The sequence below is a fragment of the Netta rufina genome (genome assembly GCF_964035555.1).
Source record: "Netta rufina genome assembly, chromosome: 9".
NCBI lineage: Eukaryota > Metazoa > Chordata > Aves > Anseriformes > Anatidae > Netta > Netta rufina.
The window spans coordinates 12,350,754-12,375,061 of NC_140132.1; the positions used below are offsets into that span (position 1 = coordinate 12,350,754).

Here is a 24,308-nt window from a genome sequence, read left to right on the forward strand (position 1 = left end):
CAAACTCTAATGAGACATGGTCCCTCAGGGGGACTGAGGAGATTTGTCAAAGGCAGTCCTTTTTAGGAAGAACTGTTTTCCTCACTGCCGGATACCAGTCAGCCTTGGCATCTACTTTTCAGCAAACTGCCAATCCAGAGGGTGCAGAAGTCTGTTCAGGCAGAGCACATCGGACTTGAAACCGTGTGCTTCATTGTGCCCTGCATTTCCTACGGTATTTGGTTTCTGTCTGTGTTACCGAGGGGAGGAGGAGGAGGTTCTGATGGTCTTCAGCCTCCTTGGCCATGGCTGTGCCTGGTGTCAGTGCTAGAGCCACAAAGTGTGAGTGCTGCACCCTTGCCTTCTCCACCATTCTTCTGCATGGCTGTGGCTTTTTCTGTCCCTATTGAAAATATATCTGAAAGAAAGTTAACTGAACAAAAACCTGGGATGCTCATTATTCAAAGTAAAATGGGTGTGATTTGTCACCTGGCGCTTAGGTACTGGTGCATATCCTGAGTGGTATCCTCACCAGAGCGGCACTCATCTGTGTAAATGGGATTTGTCTGTGTTTTGCATCCCTAAACAGAGCACCTGGGCATGTGTGTGTGCCTGGCTGTGTGGTTTAATGGCTCTGTTTTCAGAAGCAGGGCTGAGGGACAGCTGTTGTGGTGAGGCAACAGCCCTTCAGCTCTGGTGGGAAAGGATACGGTATAAACGTTTCTTTAAAGGGTCTGACTCCCAGCACTTTTCATGCTGGAAGAACACTTTTTTCACCCTTAAAACCCTAAAGTATTGTTGGAATAAATTAAACAGCAGGGCAGAGGATAAGGCAGCCTTATATGATGGAGTAGGAGTACAAGCTGCCTGAGAGAAGGACTTGGCCTCGGTTGTAGGTCCTTCTGTAGGATCTGGACTTCTCTGGGGATCCGTAAGCCCGCCGGACAGCCGGTAACAAGATCCCCGTCCTTGGCATTAAGCCCAAGGCGGATTTTGGGGTCGACGCGAGTTGCTGGAACCCCGCAAAGCGCCTGCCGGGCCCGGGCCGCCTCTGCTCAGGGGAGGGAGAGACGGCATCGGCGGCCGCTCGGAGCGGCATTCCGGGGCCTGGAGTGGGCACGGGGAATCCAGGCGCCGAGCCCGGAGGAGCCGAAAGGCCTCGCTTCCCCCTCGGCTGGCAGACAGAAGCCCTTTTTGTCGGGCCCGCCCGCAGGCCGCTGCCCCCCGCCTCCCGGCTGCACAGGGCCCGGCCCGGCCCCGGGCGCGGCCGCCCAATGGCGGCAGGGGGCGGGCGCCGTGGGGCCGGGGCCGGGGCTGGGGCTGCGGCGGAGGAGGCCGAGGCCGAGGCGGCAGCGGGACGGCGGCCGGCCCCAGGAGGTGAGCGGGGCCGGCGGCTTTGGGGGGAGCCGAGGGGGTCCCCCCCGCTTCCCCCCCGCTTCCCCCCCGGGCTGCGGAGGGGATCCCCGGAGCGGGGCACGGGGCTGGGGAGGGGGGGGTCCGGCCCCCGCTGTGGCGCTGCGCTCCTCGGCCGGGGGCTGCGGGAGGCGATGTCCAGGCGGTGCCCCGCAGCCTCCCGCTGCGTGCCCTGCCCGCTTTCTGCAGAGATTTATCCCCCAAAAAATCCCGGGTAACTCCCGGCCCGTCCCCTCCTTCGCTCCTCCGCTCTTGCTTCTTTGTAATGGAGCTCGGAGCAGGCAGCGAGGGAGGGTTTGTGGACAACAAAAATGGAGGAGCGGGGCTGTTTTGCTGCAGCCGCTCGCGGGAAGCTCCCGTGGTGGCTCTTCTGGCCGTGCCTTCGTGGCTGGGCTGTTCCCGCTGCCTCCCGACAGGGCTCCGTGCTCGCTGCCCGCCGTGGCCGGGTTTTGGGGAGAGCTCCTGCCTTCTGCCCCTGCTGCATGAGCACTGCTCTGGGCTCACCAGGAGCACGGATGGTGTTCAGGGGAGCAGCCCGTGCACAGAGGTGCTAATCTGGCGGTGGGGTTTAGGAGCTGACGGCGGGGGAGCGGTGGAAATCAGCTCTTCTTCCCGTTTTCTGTAACCGGCTAAAGTAGCGTCCCTGAAGCCGCCTGCTTTTGGAGCCTGCTGTCACGTTTGGTGGCTCTGAGCAGGGACAGTGGTGTCCCTCAGCACCTCCCGTGTGTTCAGTTCGCTTGGCCCCAGGGACCAGCCGTGGTCCTCAGCCTTCCCCGCGTGTCCGTCCCCTTTCAGGGAGCCTGGGGAAGCTGTGGGCTCCTGCACAAGGATGCCGTGGTGGGAGAGAGCAGTGAGCATTGGGTCAGGGTAACGGGGGGAACGGCTTTTGGGATGGGAGCAAGGGGCCTGGGCTGAAGGGAGAGGCATGTGCTTTGCAGAGGGGGGCCTTTCGCCCAGTGTTCATCATCTCTGTCTTCAGTCACTGTCGTCGTTGGATTCCTGATGCATCAGGTGGTGCCAGCTTGGCAGTGCTAAATGGCCTGTAGTAGCGTTAGCAGGTGGTTATTCTCTAGTGAAAAGAGTACGAGGTGAAAGCTTGCTCTTGGTGAGGTGAAGGGACCTGTTTTGAGAGCTGTCCAAGAGGGCCCCTCTTCTGATGAGAGCTTCCTCAGCGCTCTGTCAGGGTCTCACCAGCCGTGGGTCTCTTGGAATCCCTTTTGTAACGGAGGCACGTGTCACCCTGCTCGTACCGAGGAGCTGGGAACTAGAGATGGAGCATCGTGGTGGCACTTTGTCGCTGACCAGGAGGTACCATACTCAGTGGAATCCCCTTGAAAAACCCCTGGCATCTTGAGGAGCCTCCAGTATAAGCTGCCTTTCCAGATCTACTGCCGGCTGAAAAGCGCCGTCTCGCTTCTGAAAAATAAATGTATTCCATCAAAGCAGAAGATTAAACTCATGGCAGCTTTGAAGCTATTTCAAAAAGGCAACAAAAAGTACATAACGATGTCAATTTTTCAAAGCTTGGTTACCAGCTGCTCTTTCAGGCTGGCTTGGGGCTGAGCGTGACAGTTGCTGTGTCACTGTGCCTTGGGGAGTTGATTTGAGTTTTGATGTCTGGTCCCTATTTATGGGAAATTATCAGGATAAGCACTCAAGGCAAAGAAGTTTAGGGTGGGTGAATACAAGGAAGATTGTTTTCTTAGAACTGTTAATGCAGTGGTAACGTTGCATTTTAGTTTTATATTGATGAAGAGGTTGATGAGACTTTGTTCTGGCTTGCCTGGGATGGGAGGTGCTCTCGCTTGCTGTCGGACACTTTGCTCTGCAAATACAGCCCTCTCTTTCTCCCCAGTGCTTGCAGTTTGTCTTGAGCTTTCTGCTTTCATTTTCTTCCACCTTTCATTTCGATAGTCCCTTTAACTGAAATGCTTCATAAATCGTAACGCAGCGTTTCTCATTAAGAAATAGCAGCCAGCGTGCTGCCAGTGTAAAGAACAAACAGGGTGTGTGGCTGTAAGCAGTGATGCAACTGAAAGTAGTGCTTGGATCGGTCTGTTTGGGGCTTTTTTAGTGATTGCAATGGCATTTGGCATAGAAGAATGCTCACAACTGCCATGCAATGGATAGGGAAATCCTCTTCCAGAGAAGCCTGGGTTCCTTGTACGCAGCCTGTTTCCTGCCTAGGTGCTTGTTAGACCCTAAAAAGCCAGATAGATTCTAGCTGGGGACTGGTGCAGTGGTGAATGTGTTTAGGATCGTGTCACCAGCAAGTTGTGAGGACATATCCAGTTGAATTCACTTTTCCTGTTAACAGCTGTGAGGGGGAAGGACTTTGCCACCTGCAGCTTCTGTTTTACGTGACTTTTCTCTTTCCTGCCTTATCAACAAAGCTCGTAAAAATACGCTGGAGCTCCTGGTTTATTCTGGAGTTTGGCCGCCTGTTTTACACACCTTCAGGTACCGTCTAGCTTCAGCCGATGTGGAGGCTGCTGGAGTTGCTGCTAAGGGAGCTCCAGCTCCCCGCAGGAGGGCTGTGCTCGTGTCTCCACGGCTGTCCCTGCTTGCACCTTCCTCGTTTTAAACAGCCAGTGTGTCTGCTCCTTCTGGTACTTGTCCATTTAGAACAGGACAAGTGTCTTTATGCATTGTTAATTTTAAGAGAAGTTGTCTAATAAACACCCTCGTGGGGCTTTTTATAACTAATTTTGGGCAACTTCAGTTGCTTGTAAGCTTCTGACTAGCAGTAGCAAAGTCCTTCTGTGCATTTCAGTTACCGGGTTCAGATTCGCTGGTCCACAAGCGGGATGCTGATACTTGAGCTATCTCATGTTCTCTTTACAAGTGCAAGGATTAAAGCCTAAAATACTAATTTGAAATGATGTTGAAGGTTGGCTCCATTGCTCTGAGGAGTTAAAACTTCCTACCTGCGCAAAGCACAGAGAGCCAAAGGAGCGCTTTCATTTTCTGCCTTTCCCCTCTCTAGACGACACAGGTCTATGGCAAAGCAAGCGAGGAGTTGTGTGCTGCTCCCCGGCAGCAGGCTGGCAGCCTGAGCACTGGGCGCCGCCGAGCAGCTCAATCTCCTTTCCGTGTCCCTTTCCTTGCACAAGACGTGGCCGCAAGTGTTTGGTCCCGTTGAGCTGGGTTGGGAACACAAACAACAGCTCTGAGTTTTTCTTTTTTGTTCCGTGTTAAATTAAACATCTGCTCTGCTTGCAGTGGCTGCCACCGAACCATGAAAGCCAGGGCAGGGCTGGGCTATTTGAGCTGCAGCGGGGTTCTGCAATTGAGATTTTTGCCCACTGACTTAATCTGGGCACAGCGCAGGTTTGCTCATGAGATTAAGAACAGTTATCTGCCACAGAAATCTGCGTTACGACGGCCCTGAGCTGCGTGCATTGGTTGAAGTAGTTACAGTTTTACATGAGTCATCGTTTTAAGGGATGAAGAAAGGTAATTGCTCCTGTTATCTCAGGGTGTGGGCTGGTTGTAGTGCAGTCGGGTAAGTGGTTAGGTACCGCTGAAGGAAGAGCCCGGTGTTAAACCCCTGGCTGGCTGTTCCTGATGTCTTCTCCTGCGCTGGCAGCAGTGCTTGTGCCATTTGTGGCGACTTGGGTACAGCAAGCTGAATCGGCACGAAAATTGATCAGAAATTAAAATGTCAGTGTGAGAGGAGGCAGGAGGGCACAGGTTGGAATATACTGTTTTATAACCATGTTTTGGAACTGGTGTTTTTCTCACCACAAAGTTTTCTTCCCAGCAGCTGGATTTTTGACCAGCATTTCATCAGATTTATTACTGGTTTTGATAGTGGGGTGAAGAGCATTCAATAAGGGCTGTGCTTGTGATGCTGCATCAATGGTATTTTCACGTGGGAATATTGGTGTTCAGGCTGTAATTCTCTGTTTTCTTCTACTTTTTGTTTAGGCTCTGCTCACTGTTGAAAAATGGGAGAGATAGAAGGGACGTACAGGGTCCTGCAGACTCCTGGCTCTCGTTTGGGTGTCCAGAAGAACTCTGGAGTGAGCACCCTGGAGCCGGGACAGAATCTCTCGACTGCAATGTCGTCACCTGCCAAAACGCATGAGAAGGATCTGCAGGTCAAAATAAAGATGTTGGACAACACGGTGGAAGTACTTGACATCGAGGTAAGAGAGTTTTAAACCTGGTTTCAAGTACACTTCGCTTTGGATAATGTAAAGCCTACAGGATCTCCTGCTGTACAGAGCTGGGACGTTTTGGGGCAGTATCTGAATAAAGACTCCTGTAGGGCATTTGCCTACTTACCCGTAGTGAAGTGAGTAGGACATCTTGTTTTTTAAAATCTTGTTTAACAGATATTTGCATTTTTAACGGACATTTATTTCAATACAAGCACATGCTGTTAACAAGAAGTTTTGACTGTTGCTTGTGTTGGGGGAACACCAAATGTCTTGTGCCAAATTATTCTCGCTTCCTGAGCCATGTGCATCTTTGTAGCTTTGGCAGTTGGGAGGGCAGAAGGGATTTTTTAATTGCTACTTTTCATTAATTGTTTTAATGGTTTGTATCCTCTTCAAGTTCATATCAGAAAGCTTTTGCTTGCTTTCACACTTGGAGAGAGAGGAACCAGAGGGGTAGCAGTGTTTCCGAAAATCAGTATTTAAAAATTTGCTTGCTTAACAATCAGGAAAATCTGCCTTAAGAAATACAAACCAAACCAGGGTAGTTCTATTAAAAAAAAAAATTGCTCTTCAAATTCTTGTTTTATACTCAGCATTAACCTCAGACTTTTAATTTTGCTTGCTTGAAGAATTATTGTTAGAAAACATTTATAGGCTAGTGAAGATACTCAGCTATTGGATATTCTATATTAGTATAAAATTTACTTTATAATTAGCAATTGTAGCCTTAATTTGTTGCACAGACTTAAACAGGTTTTTACCAAGTGGAGCAAGAATGATGTCTGTGGAACTCTAAAGAAATACAGAAGCTTTTTGCCATGTCTTGTATGGATTGCTGCCTGACTGTTCAACTCTCAAACATGAAATCTGTTTGTTTTTTTTTGGTTGTGTAAGGCTTTGTCTGTATCCTTCCACCTGAGGACACAGAGGTTACAGCAAAACCATCTGTCCTTTACTTACAACACAGAACACCAACAATTCTTTTTTTTTTTTTTTTGTGAGAATAGCTTTAAAAAAAAAAAAAATCTGTGGTTCTCTTAAAGTGTGATCTATTTTCTTTTTTTCAAGTTGATTAAGGTATTGGAGCTTTTGTGTTTTTGATTTAAAAAATGAAAGCAACAACCTTGTACCTTTGCAAATCACTGCAAGCTTACCATGAGCTGTAAAAATATCCATGAAGAGCTTATAACTGCTAGTTCCCCATTTTATTTATGTGAATGAACAGAAAGTATCTGTGCTTTAGCATAGATGCTTTCCTTCTCTTCCCTGTCGTATTTGTACCAACTTTTTGTCTACTCTTCTCATGTGATATTTGTGTCAACATCACGTTCCACATGCCAAAACCATTAATTCCTTGCTCTTACATTTTTGGTCTTGGACTGCTGTGGGTCATACTTCAGTCTCGCCTGTCTGACCACTAATCTAGTTTCTGTTCCAATTCCTTCCTTTCCTTCAGCTGGCTGCCTCCTGCAGAGGCACTGTATGGTCTCTAGGATGTTACTGGGTCTTCTCCACAGCTAAAACTTACGCCGTTTTAGCTCACTCCATTATTGCAATGGCTAATTGCTTATCTCTGCTATCAAAGTCCTTGGGGGTTTTGCTGGTGGGGACTCAGCTCCATTCTCTGAGTGGGTCACAGTACCTTTTTGGTCTCATTTTTTGCCTTTTTTTGTTTTGTTTTGTTTTATTTTTATTTTTTATTTTTTCTCCATCATGACAAGAGGTTTCCCTTAATCGTGAGCAATCTTCGTTTTCTCCTTTTACCTGGAAAGCTCTCTCTGGTTATGAAATCCACAGAAACACCCAAATTTGTGCAACTAGCTTGCTGAGGCAGAAGTTAATACCATACTGCTCTTCTTTAAGAAGTCCGTCAGAACTGAACAGCTTAGGAACTTCTGCCTCTTGTAAGCAGTAAGGAGAAGGAATGATTTTGTCTGTAGGTCACTGAGCACAGAAAGCTCCATAGTCATCAGCTGTACCATTAATGAATCTTAGTGACATAATGCCTACATCTTTCGCTTTTGTCTAAAAATGTGATGTCAAATGGGGACGAGGTATTACATTGCAACCCCCCTACCTCCTAATTGTCTCCGTGGCCTGGTGGGATAGCAGGGTTTGCAAATCACTGCTGGTTTTGATGGAAAACTGATTTTTTTTTTTCTCTTGGGGTTTAAGGGGGAGGAATTAAGAAGTCGGTCATGCTGTAGGCACCTATTTATGGATAGCTTTTTGAAAAAGCAGTGAGTAAATTCATGATGAAGCAGCTGTCCTAGAGGGATTGAAGCTCTGACTTGCGTGACACTTGCCCACTCCGCTTTGCTTTCAAGCTTATTTCAGCTGGATCTGGGAATGAGAGGTCACGTTGTCTTCACTACCTACTTCGTGTGGCTTGTGTTTGTTGGCCTAGGTCAGCAATAACTTAGTGTAGCAGGACAAGAGCTCTGTTGTGGAGGGCTGAATATGAAAAGATGTGAATGTGTAAAGCAGGAATGTGCTGCGTAGCTTGTCTGGGCCTCCCAGAAGCAGGCAACGAGTTCCCAGCGCCGGAGCTCAGCGTGGGCAGGTAACCTGAAGGTAACATGGTGTTCCCAAGCAAGGCATGACCGCTTACTGGTTAAAGGTGGACCTTGACTGCATATAGAAGTTTATGAGAGAGAACCCTTCACGGTTTTTCTCAGCTAATTTCTTAAAAGCTCTGCAGGTAGAGAAGTCTTTAAAGGGAAGCAGGACTGAAGACTAAGCTGTAAAGGCCTTTCTCATATGTTGTGTTGGTACTGCCATCTAAGGCAGATGTATCTTAGGGCAAAAAGGGACTTTCCTTCCTGTTTTTAAGATCTGTGGGAAGTAGCTTTTTACTGAGAAAATTTGTCTTTGGAAGCAGAATTGGCACGGTAGCCATCTCCTGGAGAGGGGCTTTTCTCTGCAGAGCTGCAAGGAAGATGGCATAGGAACTTCATCTCCTACAGCTCTTAGGAAGCTGCCGAAAATGGTCCACGCCAGCAATTTTAACTGTGTAGGATAAACAGAGTAGCTGCCATAATGATCTAATCTTCACAGGCTTTTCCGTGTCATTTCCTCCTTTCTCCAACCCGTGTTTGAAATATTTACTTATGTCGTGGCAGGTGCTGGGAGATGCCCTGGTTTGGCAGCTCTTCCAACTGTTTGTGTTTTTTAACTCACCAAAGAGCAAAAAGGGACTGACAAAATGGCATGACTAATGGGACAAGGATAAAATAAAAAGGAAATCTTTCCTTTGTGTTGTTGTTTCTATCTAGAACAGTGTGTTAAAGGTTCAGCGCAGCTAAAATCCGCTGTCTTTTGTCTGAGATCCACTGCCTCTGTTCTTACTAACCATCTGTATTGTAAGGTTTTCTTTTTAATTATGAATTTATTTAATCAGTAAGAGAGAGCCGTTCTTTAAAGCACATAGAGGCAGAACTCCTTTCTGGGGAATCTGTCCTCAGTGCTCAAGCATGGAGCTTAAATGTTTTATAAGAGTTCAGAAAACTGAAAACTGTGTATTTATCCTTTCTCCTTTCCCTCCCAAACAGTAAAGAGACTGAAACATAACACATTCAAAACTAGACTGAAATATTGTTTTCATATTTTTTTTCCTTTTTACATTCAGCTTATGTAGTTCAGAACTTCCATGTCAAGGGGCACCTGTCCTCTTCCCTCAGAGCTAAGTCTGTCCAAATGGGTGCTTTTGCAGACTCCTAGATGAATGGTTGGAGAATTCAATTTAATTCAGATCGTGGGCACACTTCAAAGTAAGCAGGGTTGTACAATAGAAGTTCTGCCAGCTTTTCCAAATTTCTTAACAGATTAAACTTGGAAGCCTTTGATCAGCATAAAAATAAACGGAATGGTCTGGGCTGGGTTTAATTTGCCGAAATGACCGCTTGGTGAAATTGTACTTGTCTGGTGCAGGTTCTGAACGACAGCAAAATGTGCTGCAACAAAGGGCAACTCAGGCTGCAGGAATTTACTGCTATAGGAAGCTGTGCTTTAGAGTTGCTGAAAGTTTTTGCATAGATCTACAGTAGAGCTGCAAGTGGGGTGTATTATGGTGATACACATAAGGGCTGTCAAAGACAGTGCAGCATGTGTATCTGTTGGACAAACAATGCCCTTTATTTCCGTGCCACGCTGATGGTAGACAGGAGGCATATACTGGTTTAAAATCTATGTAAGTGAAACATCAGGTTTAGTTCACAAGGAACGGATCAAACTTTCCAGATCTTCTCACTGTTTTCTCTGATGTCATATATTTATTTTGGGTTTTTGCCTCTCTCTGGCCCTGTTTTTTCTTTGCACTAGCTTATAAGATGTTGAACGGAATTGCTGCTGTAATGTGGTGTTAAATATTTGGCCTATATCCTGTTCCTGATGTAGGAAATATATATGCTTCCTTTCTTACATGAATTAGGCTTAATGCTGCGAATAAGTGTCCTGGAAAAAGGGGCTTCGGTTTTTATACTTAAAGTTTACCAAGCTATTTTTGGGTAGAACTTAGCACTTTTTCTGCTGAGTATATGCTTCTCCTTCTACTTGAGAATAAAATAAAATAAGTTAGTGAGAAATACTTGTGCTATGTTACAATATATTTTTCTACATTTTTCCCAACTTGCAAATGAATTCCATAAAAATGTAGTAGCCATAATGGAATCATAGCACAGCAAAACCAGGTGGTTCTGCCTGCTTTGTTCAATGGGAAAACTTAAAGTAGAATTTCTGTTTCCTGCTGTTCTTTGTCAGGTTGCTTTGAACAGTTAAGTCTGTTCTTTTTTTTTTTTTTCTTTTTTAATATAAGGAAGTAACTTGCCTAAGTAAAACTTAAAGATATCCTCATGTTATGCGCCATGATAATTTACGGTGTTAGCTTTATGCTCGTCTGAATTCACCTTTCCATTTCAGCTAGCTTGTGTTTTCTGGGCTGGGCTTTCAGTTATGTCCCATGGTCTCCCTGTGATCTGGAGTCAAGCATTGCTTGGGGTTTTCATGGTGAGTAAGGCCAGGGCAGGTGTTCTCGTGCCACAGAACTTGAAGCCTCAGGAAAATGCTCTGTTGCTGTCTTTGTTTTTTTTTTCCTTTTCATGCATTTCTACCAGGCCTGTTGCTTCCTTGAATGTGGCTTAGTTTCTTGCAGATGGCTGCATCTCATTTTCTTACAAACTGAAGCTCATGGCGTGTTGTGTGTACCTGCCGTGCTGTGCCATTTGGCTCCCTTCTTTTGGCATGCGTGGGGTGAGCAGCAGGGAAGGACGGGGCTTCCCTGCAGGTTATGAAGATGCTGTAGTCGAGTAAGGTTACACTTCCCTGTATTCCCTGTATTTTCTCATTAAGTATTGCCCCCTCCCTGCTTGTGTCTGCTTTTGAGCTTACTGCTGTTCAGTGCAAGTCCTCCTGTTGTACAACTAAGGAATTAATGTGTGTTTTTCTGCACGAGGTGGAAAACGGTGGCCTGCCACTTACTCTGTCTAGCAGTGATATTGTCTTCAGATCAGCTGTATGACTCTCACTTTGTTTATTTAAATCTACAGTTTTCACTGTTAGGCTGCAGAATTGTTTCACGTTTCTATGCCAGGCCTACATTTAATTATTCTGGTTTGTCTGCCGTTTGCAGGCCGTAATTTATCTGTAAATTAATTTATCTGTAATTTAAAAATTTATCTGTAATCTAAAAACATATCTGTAATTTAATCTATAATTTAAAGTGTTGCGGAAGCTGTGCTTTTCCTGCTCCTGGTTGTTCCGGAGCAGCTGCTGGAGCCCTGGGAGTCGGAGGCCCTGAAATCAGGAACTGGGTTAGGGCTTGAGGAGCGTTTATGGGGCTGTGGAGGAAGCAATCTGAGCCTTGTACATACCCTGTCATTTCCTGTGGTTTGAAGGGAGCGTTTTCAGCATGCTCTCGATGTGAAGTGTTGCTTATCAGGAACTCCCTCCAGCGCCGTGACTGACCTTAAGAAATTTCATCAGGGCTTAAGGATACGTTATGCAAACTCGGTGACTGCAAAACGCTGCTACTGAGGAGTTATAATTAAGAAATACGCACCCGTTAGGAACAGAAAGCATGTAGCGGGAGCTGGAAAACATTTATTCTGAAGTCATTTTCCGAAGGGCAATCCTTCCTGTGGCTCTGCAGCGTCTGTGCTCGGGGGGCTTCCCCATAGGATGAGGCAGCCAGGCTCGGGTTCCCTGGCGGGCGAAGCTCTGACATGAGTCTGCTTCTGTGCCTTCTCCCCTGCTCCCTGCTCGTGTACTTAGCCCTTCGCTTCGTCAAGGCTTGTTTCCCCTCTGTGCTGTAGAAGCATTAACAGCTTAAATATGTGGGAAGTGGGAGGACAGACTGCTTCTGAATCCTATTAAGCGCTATGCTGAAAGAATCAAAATGCTGTATTAGTAAGCTCAGTGTTTTTCTTCTCTGAAAAAAAAAATGGTAGAAAGAAATAGTCAAAATTCCAGAAAGAATCATGGCCAGATGTTTGTCATTGCTCTGCTTTGACTGCCCTAAATATGGCAAATAAGGTGCCTTAGAACTTATTTTTGTCTGACCTCAGTAGTGAAAGTTAGTAATTCACTGTTTAAAATTCGAAGTTATTACAGGGTTTAAAAAGAAAGTAATTGAAGCTTTGCAGTTCGTGTACCGTTTGATTCTACTCTGTACTTCCAAAACCTGTTATTTTGTGTTCGGGTGCTTGACTCTTTTGATGCTATGTAGGAATGTGGTATTGGGTGGGGAAAGGTAAAACCGTAGCCATTTCATTGACAGCCTGTTTTTAAAGGGAGGATAGGAATTTAATTTATATTATAGAAACAACTTCTGCAGTTCTTTTAACGATAAGTGTCCCATTATATGGAAAGAAAATTGAATTACAATTCAGCAAAGGAGAAACAATCTGAATATTCCTGTAAGAAAAGTCCATTAAAACTTACATGCATGTAAAGTGATTTAGAACCCAGAAAACATTTAGTAAAATAGTCGTCAAGTGTTATCACAGTCCTTGCCCTATAGATGTAGATGTATAGATGTATGGCTGTGATACGTTATATAGGATGTGCATAGATGAGAACCTCTTCTCACATGAATTCAAAAGGGTGACTGGAGGGATGGTACAAGAGCTGCATTTACTCATCTTAACACAGAGTTGGTATAGAGCTAAACTCTTCTTGGGCTTCCTTTCATTTGCTGTAAGCACACTGAGAACTTCCTGCTTGGAATTACTCGGTCTGAAAGAGATCTGATAGGTAAACCAATGCGTAACTTCATAATGACGTATGTGCACTGATACAATTCTTCTGTTCAATTCCTTCCAAATGGCTTCCAAAGTGACTAATACACAATCTAATTCAGCATGTTTTATTTAAAAATGGAAACTGTGTAAAAAAATAAAATAAAATGCTGTTACCTTCCTTACTAATTCCAATAACGTGTCTTGCTCAGTAACAAAGGCAATGCTATGTTAGACTCTTAAACACTGCTGCAGAATGCAGATGTTCATTTCTTTTTCACAATCTAGTGATGAAAGATGGGCAAAGTCAGCTGAAATTAGTGTTAGGCTATTCTATCGAAATAACAGTAAGAAATTCTGTATAGCAAAAAGGCCTGTGGTTGTCAGGGAGCCTTCTCTGAGTGGCGGCGTGCAGAGCTGGGTGGTCAGCGGTGCCCCCGAGATGGATAATCCTGTAGAATACATAGCGCCTGAAAGAGCGAGAATAAAGGAGACCAAACAAAAAACAAAGCCAACCCTGGTCAGCTGAAGGCAGCTACAGAAATACGGTGTGCTAAGACATGGTTCAGAGCAATTTTTGGTCCGTGTCTACTGAAAAAAGGGACTTGATGTTGAGCAAGGATGGAGCTTGCTGATATCCTGCTGCATTCGGAGAAACACAACCTTGGGAACATTTCATTTAAACAAACAGGGTTGCAAAAGCGTGCCTTCGTGCCATCTGCTTCCTTGCAACAAAACACTGCTGGCAAGGGCTTGAACGTTGCCTGCATGTGTAAAAAGGTGAGAATATAAACTGATCGTGTGAAAAACTGTGCTGTGATGGTGATACCGAGTGCAAATGACATTTTAAAACTGTGACATTGGGTATTGAGGGGCTGACTTGCGGGGCTGAAATCTACAGATTTGAAACAGGCGGAGGGGAGATGCAGGTCAGGCTCTCTGTATGGGAGGTGCCTTACTCCGTTACTCCAAAGGGATCTCTTTCCACCTATAGCAGAACACTTCTGGTTCTTTGGTTCGCCATTTTATTTTATTATTATTATTTTTGGAGTGCTATCACTATTGTGAAAGCAGGTTTGAAAACATCACCAGAGTCATTATCATTAGAAGTTGTTTCTTCCCAGCCTTGCGATGGAGGAATGTGGGATGAAGCGAGTTAACTATTAACACCTGCTCACACTGATGTTTTCACAAGTGATTCGGGAAGGTCCTTGGTGAGCTGGGAGATGCTGGTTGCAGGTGCACCTTCCCAGCTCAGGGATCTGAGCTGACATGTTTGGCTTAGAATCATAGAATCATAGAATATCCTGAGTTGGAAGGGACCCTTAAGGATCATCAAGTCCAACTCTTGACACCGCACAGGTCTACCCAAAAGTTCAGACCATGTGACTAAGTGCACAGTCCAATCTCTTCTTAAATTCAGCCAGGCTCGGTGCAGTGACCACTTCCCTGGGGAGCCTGTTCCAGTGTGCAACCACCCTCTCTGTGAAGAACCCCCTCCTGACGTCCAGCCTAAATTTCCCCTGCCTCAGCTTAACCCCGTTCCCGCGGGTCCTGTCACTAGTGTTAATGGAGAAAAGGTCTCCTGCCTCTCGACACCCCCTTACAAGGAAGTTGTAGACTGTGATGAGGTCTCCCCTCAGTCTCCTCTTCTCCAGGCTGAACAGGCCCAGTGACCTCAGCCGTTCCTCGTACGTCTTCCCCTCCAGGCCTTTCACCATCTTCGTAGCCCTCCTCTGGACACTTTCCAACAGTTTCATGTCCTTTTTATACTGTGGTGCCCAGAACTGCACACAGTACTCGAGGTGAGGCCGCACCAGCGCAGAGTAGAGCGGGACAATCACCTCCCTTGACCTACTAGCGATGCCGTGCTTGATGCACCCCAGGACACGGTTGGCCCTCCTGGCTGCCAGGGCACATTGCTGGCTCATATTCAACTTGCTGTCTACCACGACCCCCAGATCCCTCTCTTCCAGGCTGCTCTCCAGCGTCTCATCGCCCAGTCTGTACGTGCAGCCAGGGTTTCCCCGTCCCAGGTGCAGGACCCGGCACTTGCTCTTATTGAACTTCATGCGGTTGGTGATCGCCCAGCTCTCCAACCTGTCCAGATCCCTCTGTAAGGCCTTTACGCCCTCATTTGAGTCCACAACTCCTCCAAGTTTGGTGTCATCAGCAAACTTGCTCAAAATACCCTCTATTCCTACATCCAGATCGTTTATAAAAATATTGAAAAGTACCGGCCCTAAAATGGAGCCTTGAGGGACCCCACTGGTGACCGCCCGCCAGCCTGACGCAGCCCCATTTACCATAACCCTTTGGGCCCTGCCCGTTAGCCAATTGCTCACCCATCGTATGATGTTTTTATTTAGCTGTATGGTGGACATTTTGTCCAGTAGGATCCTATGGGAAACCGTGTCAAAAGCCTTGCTGAAGTCCAAAAAAATCACATCAGCTGGTTTCCCTTGGTCCACCATACGGGTGATCTTATCATAAAAGGAAATCAGGTTAGTTAGGCAGGACCTACCCTTCACAAACCCATGCTGGCTGGGACCAATGACTGCTCTGTCCCCCAGGTGCGCCTCAATAAGTCCGAGAACCAACTTCTCCATGATTTTACCAGGCACTGACGTGAGACTGACAGGCCTGTAATTGCTAGGGTCTTCTTTCTGACCCTTCTTGAAAATTGGCACAACATTTGCCAGCTTCCAGTCTACCGGGACCTCTCCAAATTCCCAGGATCGTTGAAAAATAATTGAAAGAGGTTCCGCGATGACATCCGCCAGCTCTTTCAGCACCCGGGGATGAATCCCATCCGGACCCATGGACTTGTAGGGATCCAGGTGGAGTAGCAAATCCCGCACACGTTCAGGGTCAGTTGGGAGTTTGTCATCCACACCGTCCCGGTCCTCCAGCTCAGGGCACCCTCGGTCCCGAAGCCCATCATCGGCATTGAAGACAGAGGCAAAGAAGGCGTTAAGCGTCTCTGCTTTGCCTATGTCATCGTCTGTGAGGAGACCATCCCTATCAAGGAGCGGCCCTAAGTATTCTTTAGTTCTCCTTTTTCCATTTACATATCTAAAAAAACCCTTTTTATTTTCTCTCACAGACACAGCCAGCTTCAACTCTAGCTGTGCTTTGGCCACTCGAACTTTCTCCCTACAAACACGAACAGCATCCCTGTATTCTTTCCATGACGCCTGGCCCTCCTTCCAGTAGCAAAACACTCTCTGTTTCCGCCTAATCTCCATTAGAACATTCCTGGTCAGCCACGCCGGCCTCCTTCCCCGCCTGCCTGACTTGCGATATTTTGGAATTGCCTGATCTTGTGCTTCTAGGAGGCATCGCTTAAAGAGTGACCAGCACTGGTGGACATCGAGGCCTTCAAGAGCAGTTTCCCAGGGGACCTTGCTGACTAGTTCCCTGAGCAGCCTGAAGTCCGCTTTCCCCATATCTAGGGATGAGGTTTTGGTGGCACTTTTCCTTCTGTCACCATAAATATTGAACTCAACCACTTCATGGTCGCTATGGCCGAGGCGGCCACCAATCACCACATCTCCCACCAGACCCTCTCTGTTTACTAGCAACAGGTCTAGGAGGGCACCTTTCCTAGTTGGCTCCGTTAGCACCTGCACCAAGAAGTTATCATCTAGGTGCTTCATGAACCTCCTGGACTTGCTCGTGTCAGCTGTGTGGCACTCCCAGTTAACGTCCGGCAAGTTGAAGTCCCCCATAAGGACAAGGGGAGTTAATCTCGAGGCCTCTCTTAGTTCTGTAAAGAATAATTTATCGGCGCTATCGTCCTGGCCAGGCGGTCTGTAATAGACTCCCACAACGACATCCCCTTTATTCGTTCGTCCCTTGATCCTTACCCAGAGGCTCTCAACTTTGCCATCGCCGACCTGAAGTTCCACACAGTCCAGCCCCTGCTTCACATACATCGCCACCCCACCACCTCGCCTTCCCTGCCTGTCCCTCCTGAAGAGCCTGTAACCATCTATCGCAACACCCCAGTCACAGGACTCGTCCCACCAGGTTTCGCTTATGCCGATGATGTCGTAGTTGCGGGACTGGGCCAGGACTTCTAGCTCATCTATTTTATTCCTCAATAAAGGAATAGGCTTCTCTGCTCCTTAAGCTGCTTTTCTGCTCCTGCTGTCTCCTCTGGCAGGGTGCTTAGGCACGGTGCTTGATGGAGCCCTGACTCAAAGTGGAAAAGGTAAAATGTGTCTTCCAAAAATGAAAAACCCCAAAGCCTTCTTTGTAGAAGCTCCTTGTTAGAGCTCTCCTGTGAGTAGTTGAACCCAAACCATCCTGTGTTCACATTGTGCTCCTCAGTCTGCTGCTCTGGCAGACCGGGGGAGGCAGCCCAAAGCCAAAGAAGCAGGAAAGTCTCCTGCAGGAGGTGGGAAAGTTAACAGAGCTTCAGCCTTATCTAATCTGGCCGATAGGTATTTATTAACCCATTGCCATCGTGTCGATACTCTGCTCAAAGTACATTGAGGAGTGAGGTAAGGACAGTGAGTACAATTCAGGTTATGTTAGGTACAGAAAGGTTAAATTAGGTACAGGTGTTTGTAATGAAAAGATAGTTTGAGCCCTTCCTGTGAAATACCTGCTTTGTGTAGATAATCCTTTATGATCTTTCTATTTCCTCAGTATTTTAAAATATTCCCCTGCAGTAGGCTTCCTCACAGCTGCGTGCCAGCCTTTTTTGGTACTTTATGTGGGAAGGTAGAGGTAAAACAAGTATAGCATCTTCTCTGAGGTTGATCCTCTTCGATTGTTCAGGGCACATTAGGGAGATATTATGGGGAAGTAGCTTTGCCTATGCAGTCTGTGTCTTTTTTAGCAAGCTGCTACATTTATGAAAAGCTCTGGATTGTTGGCTCTGTCGGATTATTTGTCTGACCCCTGCCGAGCATGGGTGTTAGCCTGGTCAGATCTGGATTTCAGCTGCTGATGCTTGGTGTGCATTCATGTTTTGACTTTAGGTAAGTGGACAAAAATGCCAAAAGATGTCTGGAATATCATCATGCCCCACAAGGAAACCCTGGGTCCAGTCTTGTTGGTGCTGGCTTGGATGATAGTTTTGACATAATTGCTGGAAAAAGACCTGCAATTTTAGTAATCTGGTGTGAACAAAGGGAAGCAAAGCATTGCCTCTATTTGAAGTGTCTTAAAATAGTATTATTTTTTATATAGCTATCTGTAGATAAATACAAAATGATGCTGTGCAGGTTCCTAGGGCGCACAGTGTACATGCATTGAGTGGAGTGGCATCTTAAAGGGAAGAGCTGTGGGATACGTGGTGTTTGCACAGCTGAGTAGAGCCTTGTCAGTGGCAGAGCTGGGGGAAATACAGAGATCCCCAACCTCTTCGGATTTCTTAGCTTGGGTTGTGCTGTTTTGCGGCCTGCGTGAACAAAGCGGGAACTGAGATGTCGCGTTATGTGCCCTCACTCCTTGAAGTGGAAAAGTTTATTTTGAGGATGGCTAACGATGGCATGCTGTCCATTGTGGCAGCAGCCCTTGTTTATAACTGTGCATTTTTATCTGGTCTTGGTTTTGTAGTCACCTGTGGAGCACATCACCAGCGAGCTGACCAGGCGGAATCCTTGGTGTACGATCTGTGTTTAAGAAAGGCTGTCAGCGTGGTGTTACTCAGCCTTTTAAAAATGTTATGAAGTAGTATGCCTTGTAAATACTGTCCCAGCGTTACTGGTAGCAGCACAATTCTCTGTCATTTCCACAGCTGTGATCCCTCTGCTGTAGGGATCCTGCCACCCCAGGGCAGCTGCTGCCTACGCTGCTGCAGTCGCTGGCGTTTGGCAAGTGTGAACTTTGGTGCCACGTTGTCCTTTGTCCTCCGAAGGCTGTGAGGGGAGAAGAATAGCTGGGATGTAGCTGGGACATGCTAATGTGTCATACAACCACCTAAATTTTAAAGCCTGGGAGGAAGCAGGAGGGAGAAGTCATGATTATCTCATCCTTCCTTACAGCTGCAGGCTGCTGTCCTCACGGATCCAGAGAATTATTTTGTAGAAGTTTGGCTTCCAGTGCCTGCGAGCGGTTGTGGTCGGGAGATCAGCACGCTCAGTCAAGGACCAGGACCTTGAGCAGCAGTGTCCTGATCAGCTCATTCCAATGGTGTTTAACTTCACTTTGAACTTCAGTGACTTAACCTCAGAATGTTTTTCCCTAGGAAGTCTAGAGCAGCGTTGGCACCCAAGGCACTGGGGACGTGTGCGTGGGCTTTTCTGCTCTCCAAGTGATAAAAGTGACAGCGAATTTCTGCTCGACTCCCAGTAATTTTCAGGTGGATCTTTTATGTACTGTCTGTACATAGCACTTGCCAACAGTTTCTGCAATCCTCAGTTGTTATGCTGGCTTTGAAAGCACGATGTGTCTTATTTCTAGTGCTCCTTGTACTTCAGCACTAGAGTTCTTTTTGAGCTTGGGACCATATTTACCATGCTATATACCGACATACACATTTCCCAATCTTGTTCACACAATTCCCTCCCTCTTGGGGATCTTTTCCCACATCAACAAAAGATTGTTTTCCTACTTTCAGGCATCTGGCAAGTCTAGCCACTCTGGAAAAGCATGTTTGTTAGGTAGAGCTGGTTCATTTGGCAGTGAAGTGCTCTAACATTGCGTGAACCTTTAAATGAGCACAGGTTTTAAAGCCAGCCTTAATTAAATGAGCCAGAGGCTCACATTTCTGGATTAAATTGGCTGCAGGTTCAGTTTAAAAAATCAGAAATCTTAAGAAAAAAAGTGTGGGGGGAGTCTTATTATTATTATTATTATTTTTTTTAACAAAAACATGCTCATGGGGCTATAGTTATGCCCAGTATGCAGCATAATAATGGACCTTAAACTAACTCAGAAATTTGTTTGATTTTGCAGTACCCATATTTGAGTAAATTTGATTTCAGTGCTATATGGAAATACCGTGATACACACTTTTGTTTTTTAACTCAGGAGGTTTGAGTCCTTTCTGTGGGAGTCGTCTTCTCCCAGAGTCACACAGAAAACCATTCTGTTTCCACCTGTGTGTAATTTCATGCTCCCTACTAATTCAAGTTTCCCATAGTTGCAAGTCGATCCTAAGCAGTGCTTAAAACAACCTGTGGGAAGAAAGATGGAGAGAAAATTGTGTGTTTAACTTGTGCCAGGGGTAGTTAAACATATGGATGTCGGAAGAAGCAACTATTTTAGCCATGGAGGAGATGTGTAACAGCTGTGGCCATGCAAGCTCCTTGATGTTCAGCCCTGTCTTAGGACAGATTGCCTAGACAATGGGTGAGAGGACAAGCTGGAACCTTTCAAATGCCTTTTGCTATGTATCTGTGGGCACTTGAACTTTGGAAGTGGGCTCAGAGTAGTCTTATTGGCAGGAATCTAATAATAATTCTTTTAGTTACCTTGGATGAGTTGATAGTGGCTAGAAAACTGGAAGCAGCTTATAAATCTTGCTTGTGTGCTGCGTTGGTTCCTGCAGCTCTTGACTTAATTCTGGGACAAATCAGGATGGCCTTGATAAATAACAGGTAGAAACTGCGATGGTACGGAGTGGCAGGAGGATCCTGTACAGGATGGTCCAATCCACTGACATTTGTATGTCTGGTGCTCTGCAAGTTGTTAAATGCACTCTAAACTGTTTTTTTGCTGTTGTCTTAGTAAAATAAGCTGTAGTTGGGACCTGCCGGTATATGAAAGCCAGCGAAACAAATACATGTATTTAAAATACAATTTTCTTCACCAACTGTTAAAAATGAAATAATCTTCTATTAAAGCTTACAGTTACTGTTAAATTGTTAACTGTTCAGAAAACTAAATTGAAATAGTATTTGGTTGAGCACGTGAATTTTGTGAAGTGATACAGGGTCCCAGTAAAGACAGGGACCATTTCCATATCAGCTATTTGTTCCAATCAAAGTTGAAGAAACTTAACTGTCCCCTCCTTCAGTACTTTTTATCTTCACTTTTCCAGCTTGTGGATTAAAAACGAATTACAGAGCCTTAAGTTCCTCTTCTTTTAGCCATGAAAATCTTGATGTCAGTGAATGATATTTCTTGCCATCTTGTATTATTTCCTTCTTTCTAATAAATGCGGTTTAAATGCACAGCCTGTATTCATAAATGCAGTTTTTGTTTATACATGGCATTAATGATATCGTAATTAATAAGGAGTTTTGAAATGTTTTTGATATATCAAACTACATTTGGACAGAGATCTAACAGACTTCAAAAGGAATGTAGATAAACAGAGCTATAAAATCACTGAATTGTTTGTGTATTTCTGGTTAAGAAAGGAAATAACAAGTTTAGTGTAACTGCTACGTATAATTGCTGATTGTCGTTTTTCAATTTGCTAAAACATGAGAAATATTTTTTTTCATTATGAAGATCACTAAAAGTGCACCAGAAAAAAACAAAACAAAACAACAACAACAACAAAAAATAAACCACCTCCATCTATGTGAAGGGATCTTAATATAATTGAGTTTACTTTTCATGCTCAAGGCTCTCTGGCTGCTAGTGATGCACTCTGTCCTGGCCATTTGTCAGCGGTGATCTAAAATATAAACTTCTTCCTTTCATGCATATACTGTTTACTGGAGGATTTGGTCTCCAAACAGTTGCAGATTTCTCTAACACAGAATCCAAGGTCAGCTGGTATTTGCTGAAGCTGGAAACCAGTGGTTCCTGCTGTTCTGGCTCGCACAAAAGTTTCCATTCTATACCTCCGTTTTATAACTCTCAGTTTTTTCCAAACTCTTGGCTTTTGGACTGAATTTTTTTTCCAGCCTAACTGCTGCCAAAAGTGGATTTTCATTTTTGGAAAGCTTGAGCAAGGGCGGTTTGTCCATTTTGGAAAATGAGAGGAGTGCTCTTTATAAAAATACTGTGTTCTGGTTTGTTATGTTGTTGTTGTTTAAGTTAAAATACATAGAAGTAGAAAGTTAAGATATTCTCAAAGACATATTTAGGAGTTTGCTGAGGAAGAATTGGTTTCGATAATATTGAAATATGGTCCACCGAAAATCATATGCTTTGTGTTCCTAGTTTGTTTTTCTGTCTTGTGAAGCTAAAATGGCCCAACAAAGGGAGGATCTGCTAGGTGGGCAGTAAGGTATTGTATTTAAGAAAATAGAAAGTAACACTTGGGATTACAAAATGACAGTAACTGTTGCTCCAACTCCTCATTTTTATTTACTTACACTCTTCTGTCCTAAAAATTGCTAACATTGAATGTATTGACTGACTCTGCATAAAAGTAGAGACCTTGTTCTGTAAAGAAACTACAGTTTATAATGTTTGTTTCTATTTGTTTCTGATACTGCCTTTATGTAAAAGTTACATTACTTTTATACTGTTACAAAAACTTTTTTTTTTTTTTTTTTTTTAAAGAAGTGTCCTGTGATGCTCCCAAAGGTAGAAGCAGCCAAAGCTGATTGTGGCAGAGGCAGATGTCAGATTGCTGAACAAAAGGCTGCCTCGTTTCTCAGTGTAAAAAATTCATCCACACTACATATGTCAGCAAAGCTTAGTTGACATAATGTGGACTCTCAGCAACGTGATCTGTGTTACACCACGGGAAGTTTGGTTTGCCCATATTGAAGGTCTTTCATTACATCATAGTATGCAGTGCTGAAACAGAAATGAGATCACTCTGGTTCGTGTCAATTTTTATGGAATCTCCCCATATGCTTGTAGGAGATGTAGGAGCATAGATGGTGATGAATTTTTATTTGCATAAAAACTTCCAAACGTCATGTTTGCCAGGCACTAATGTTGAATTTTCCTGTTCTTTCCGTAGCTCTCCTGAATTTGAATTGAGTTGTCCCTCTGTTTCTAAATATCAGAAAATGCACAAAAGTGCAAGACTGGCTGTGGTGGCTGTTATTTCATAACCAGCTAACGTCTGGTCAGCTGTTGGTGGAGTAATTCCTTATATCCCTTTTTTTCTCTGCTCAGTTCACCTGCTAAATCTTTATATTTCCATGAGAAAGAAGAACTATTCATTAGTCATACATTAGATACAGTAATAATTTCAATTTCAGAATATGACAGCACTTTAAGGGGTGGGGGAGTGGTAATCACATCACAAAACCTCATGAAAACTGCAAAGCTTTAATTGTTGTACATGTAGTCTGAATGCATTATTCACCCTAAATACAGGCATGGGATTGCCATGCAGGTGTTCTCTTAGTGCAATGACACTGTAACGTGCCCGTCCTGATACCATACTTCCATGGTTTTAAGAAGTTTTCAGCCTTGAGATGACTACACAAGTTGATTTGAAGCAAAAATAAATAAATAAATAAAAAAAAAAAATCAGAGCTGGGTCACTGGGGGAAGCTTTTGTTAGCTGCCTATTTAATTTTTTACACTTTGTGTGTGTGTAATAATATAGTAATTCAGTAATACCATTAGTCATCATCTTGGCAGCATGTAAAGAGTAATTGAGAACTTTGGAATGGAAAGTATGCTGTGTTGTGAAGTTATATTGAAAATGGGACCTTTCTGCATTCATGCAGCTTCTTGACCTGACGTCAAAGTTACAGTAATTATATAATTAGAAGATTTGCTTTCTGCTGCTTTCATGCAGATAAAACAATGACATGGAGCTATCCACTGCAGAACTGAACATACATTTCTGTAAACTTCAAAATGTTAAGAAACTTTTCAGAAAGAATGGTTATAATATGGCGTATTGAAATAAATATAACAACAAAAAAAGAGGAACTAAATATCTGTTAGGAGAATTTTCCCACTGGATTTGAGACAGAATAAAATGTTGTGTTCAGTCTCAAGCTGATTTTATTTTATATATATAATATATATATATAAATATATATTTATATATATATAAACGTGGTGTTGTTAACATTGGTCTATATTTTGAAGAAAGCACTATGAAATTAAATTCAGTTTAGAGTGAGTTTTTTAAGCTGTTGCTGTAAATGACACACAAATTTATAGTTGAAAGCCTGACTAAAATAATTTTACACTTTAACATCTGAATGGTACCTTTGTAATTTAATCAGTTGCAACAGTGTCCTCTTACCCTGTTATTCTGTTACCAAATCTCATTAATTTTCCATTCCCCAAAATTTCTCCTCCTTCTGTGGTGGATGATTCCGAATAGCCCAATTTTCAGAATAAAAAGATAAAGTAGTGTTTTTTGTCACCTGGCTATAGCAGGCATTGCGCAGGAGCAGCAGAAGGTTATCAGCCATGAGGTTTTGTTTTGTTTTCTGAAATGGCAGTATGTTTATGCTAACATTACATTGTTTTGTTTCTAAATTTCAGGGGAAGGTCTCATTTAGAGGTGGTGAGGCAGGGCAAGCGTGGATTTCCTTCGTTCTGTGCGTGGTTTACATGGCTCCCAAGGCCTGGAGGCTGGTGTTGAGGCTGTCTGTCTGAGCCTGCTGGGCACCATGAGGCCAGGAGCTGGAAGCAGCAGCATACTCCTGTCTAAAAACTCAAATGCAGCACAGGAAAG

At 44.7% G+C, this 24,308-nt stretch overlaps 1 protein-coding gene across 2 annotated transcripts in view; it reads left to right on the plus strand.

Annotated features, from left to right (window-relative positions):
* Positions 1–1,279: 1,279 nt before the first annotated feature.
* The window catches only part of FARP2 (FERM, ARH/RhoGEF and pleckstrin domain protein 2), a 75,638-nt gene continuing 52,609 nt past the window's right edge, over positions 1,280–24,308 (plus strand). For both annotated transcript variants that reach the window (XR_014618718.1, XM_084292346.1), the window contains exons 1-2: positions 1,280–1,356; positions 5,323–5,543. Coding sequence is in view for 1 of the 2 variants with exons in the window: in XM_084292346.1 (XP_084148472.1) it covers positions 5,343–5,543 (201 nt within the window). In the remaining variant the exon portion in view is untranslated. The remainder of the gene's footprint in view (positions 1,357–5,322; positions 5,544–24,308) is intronic.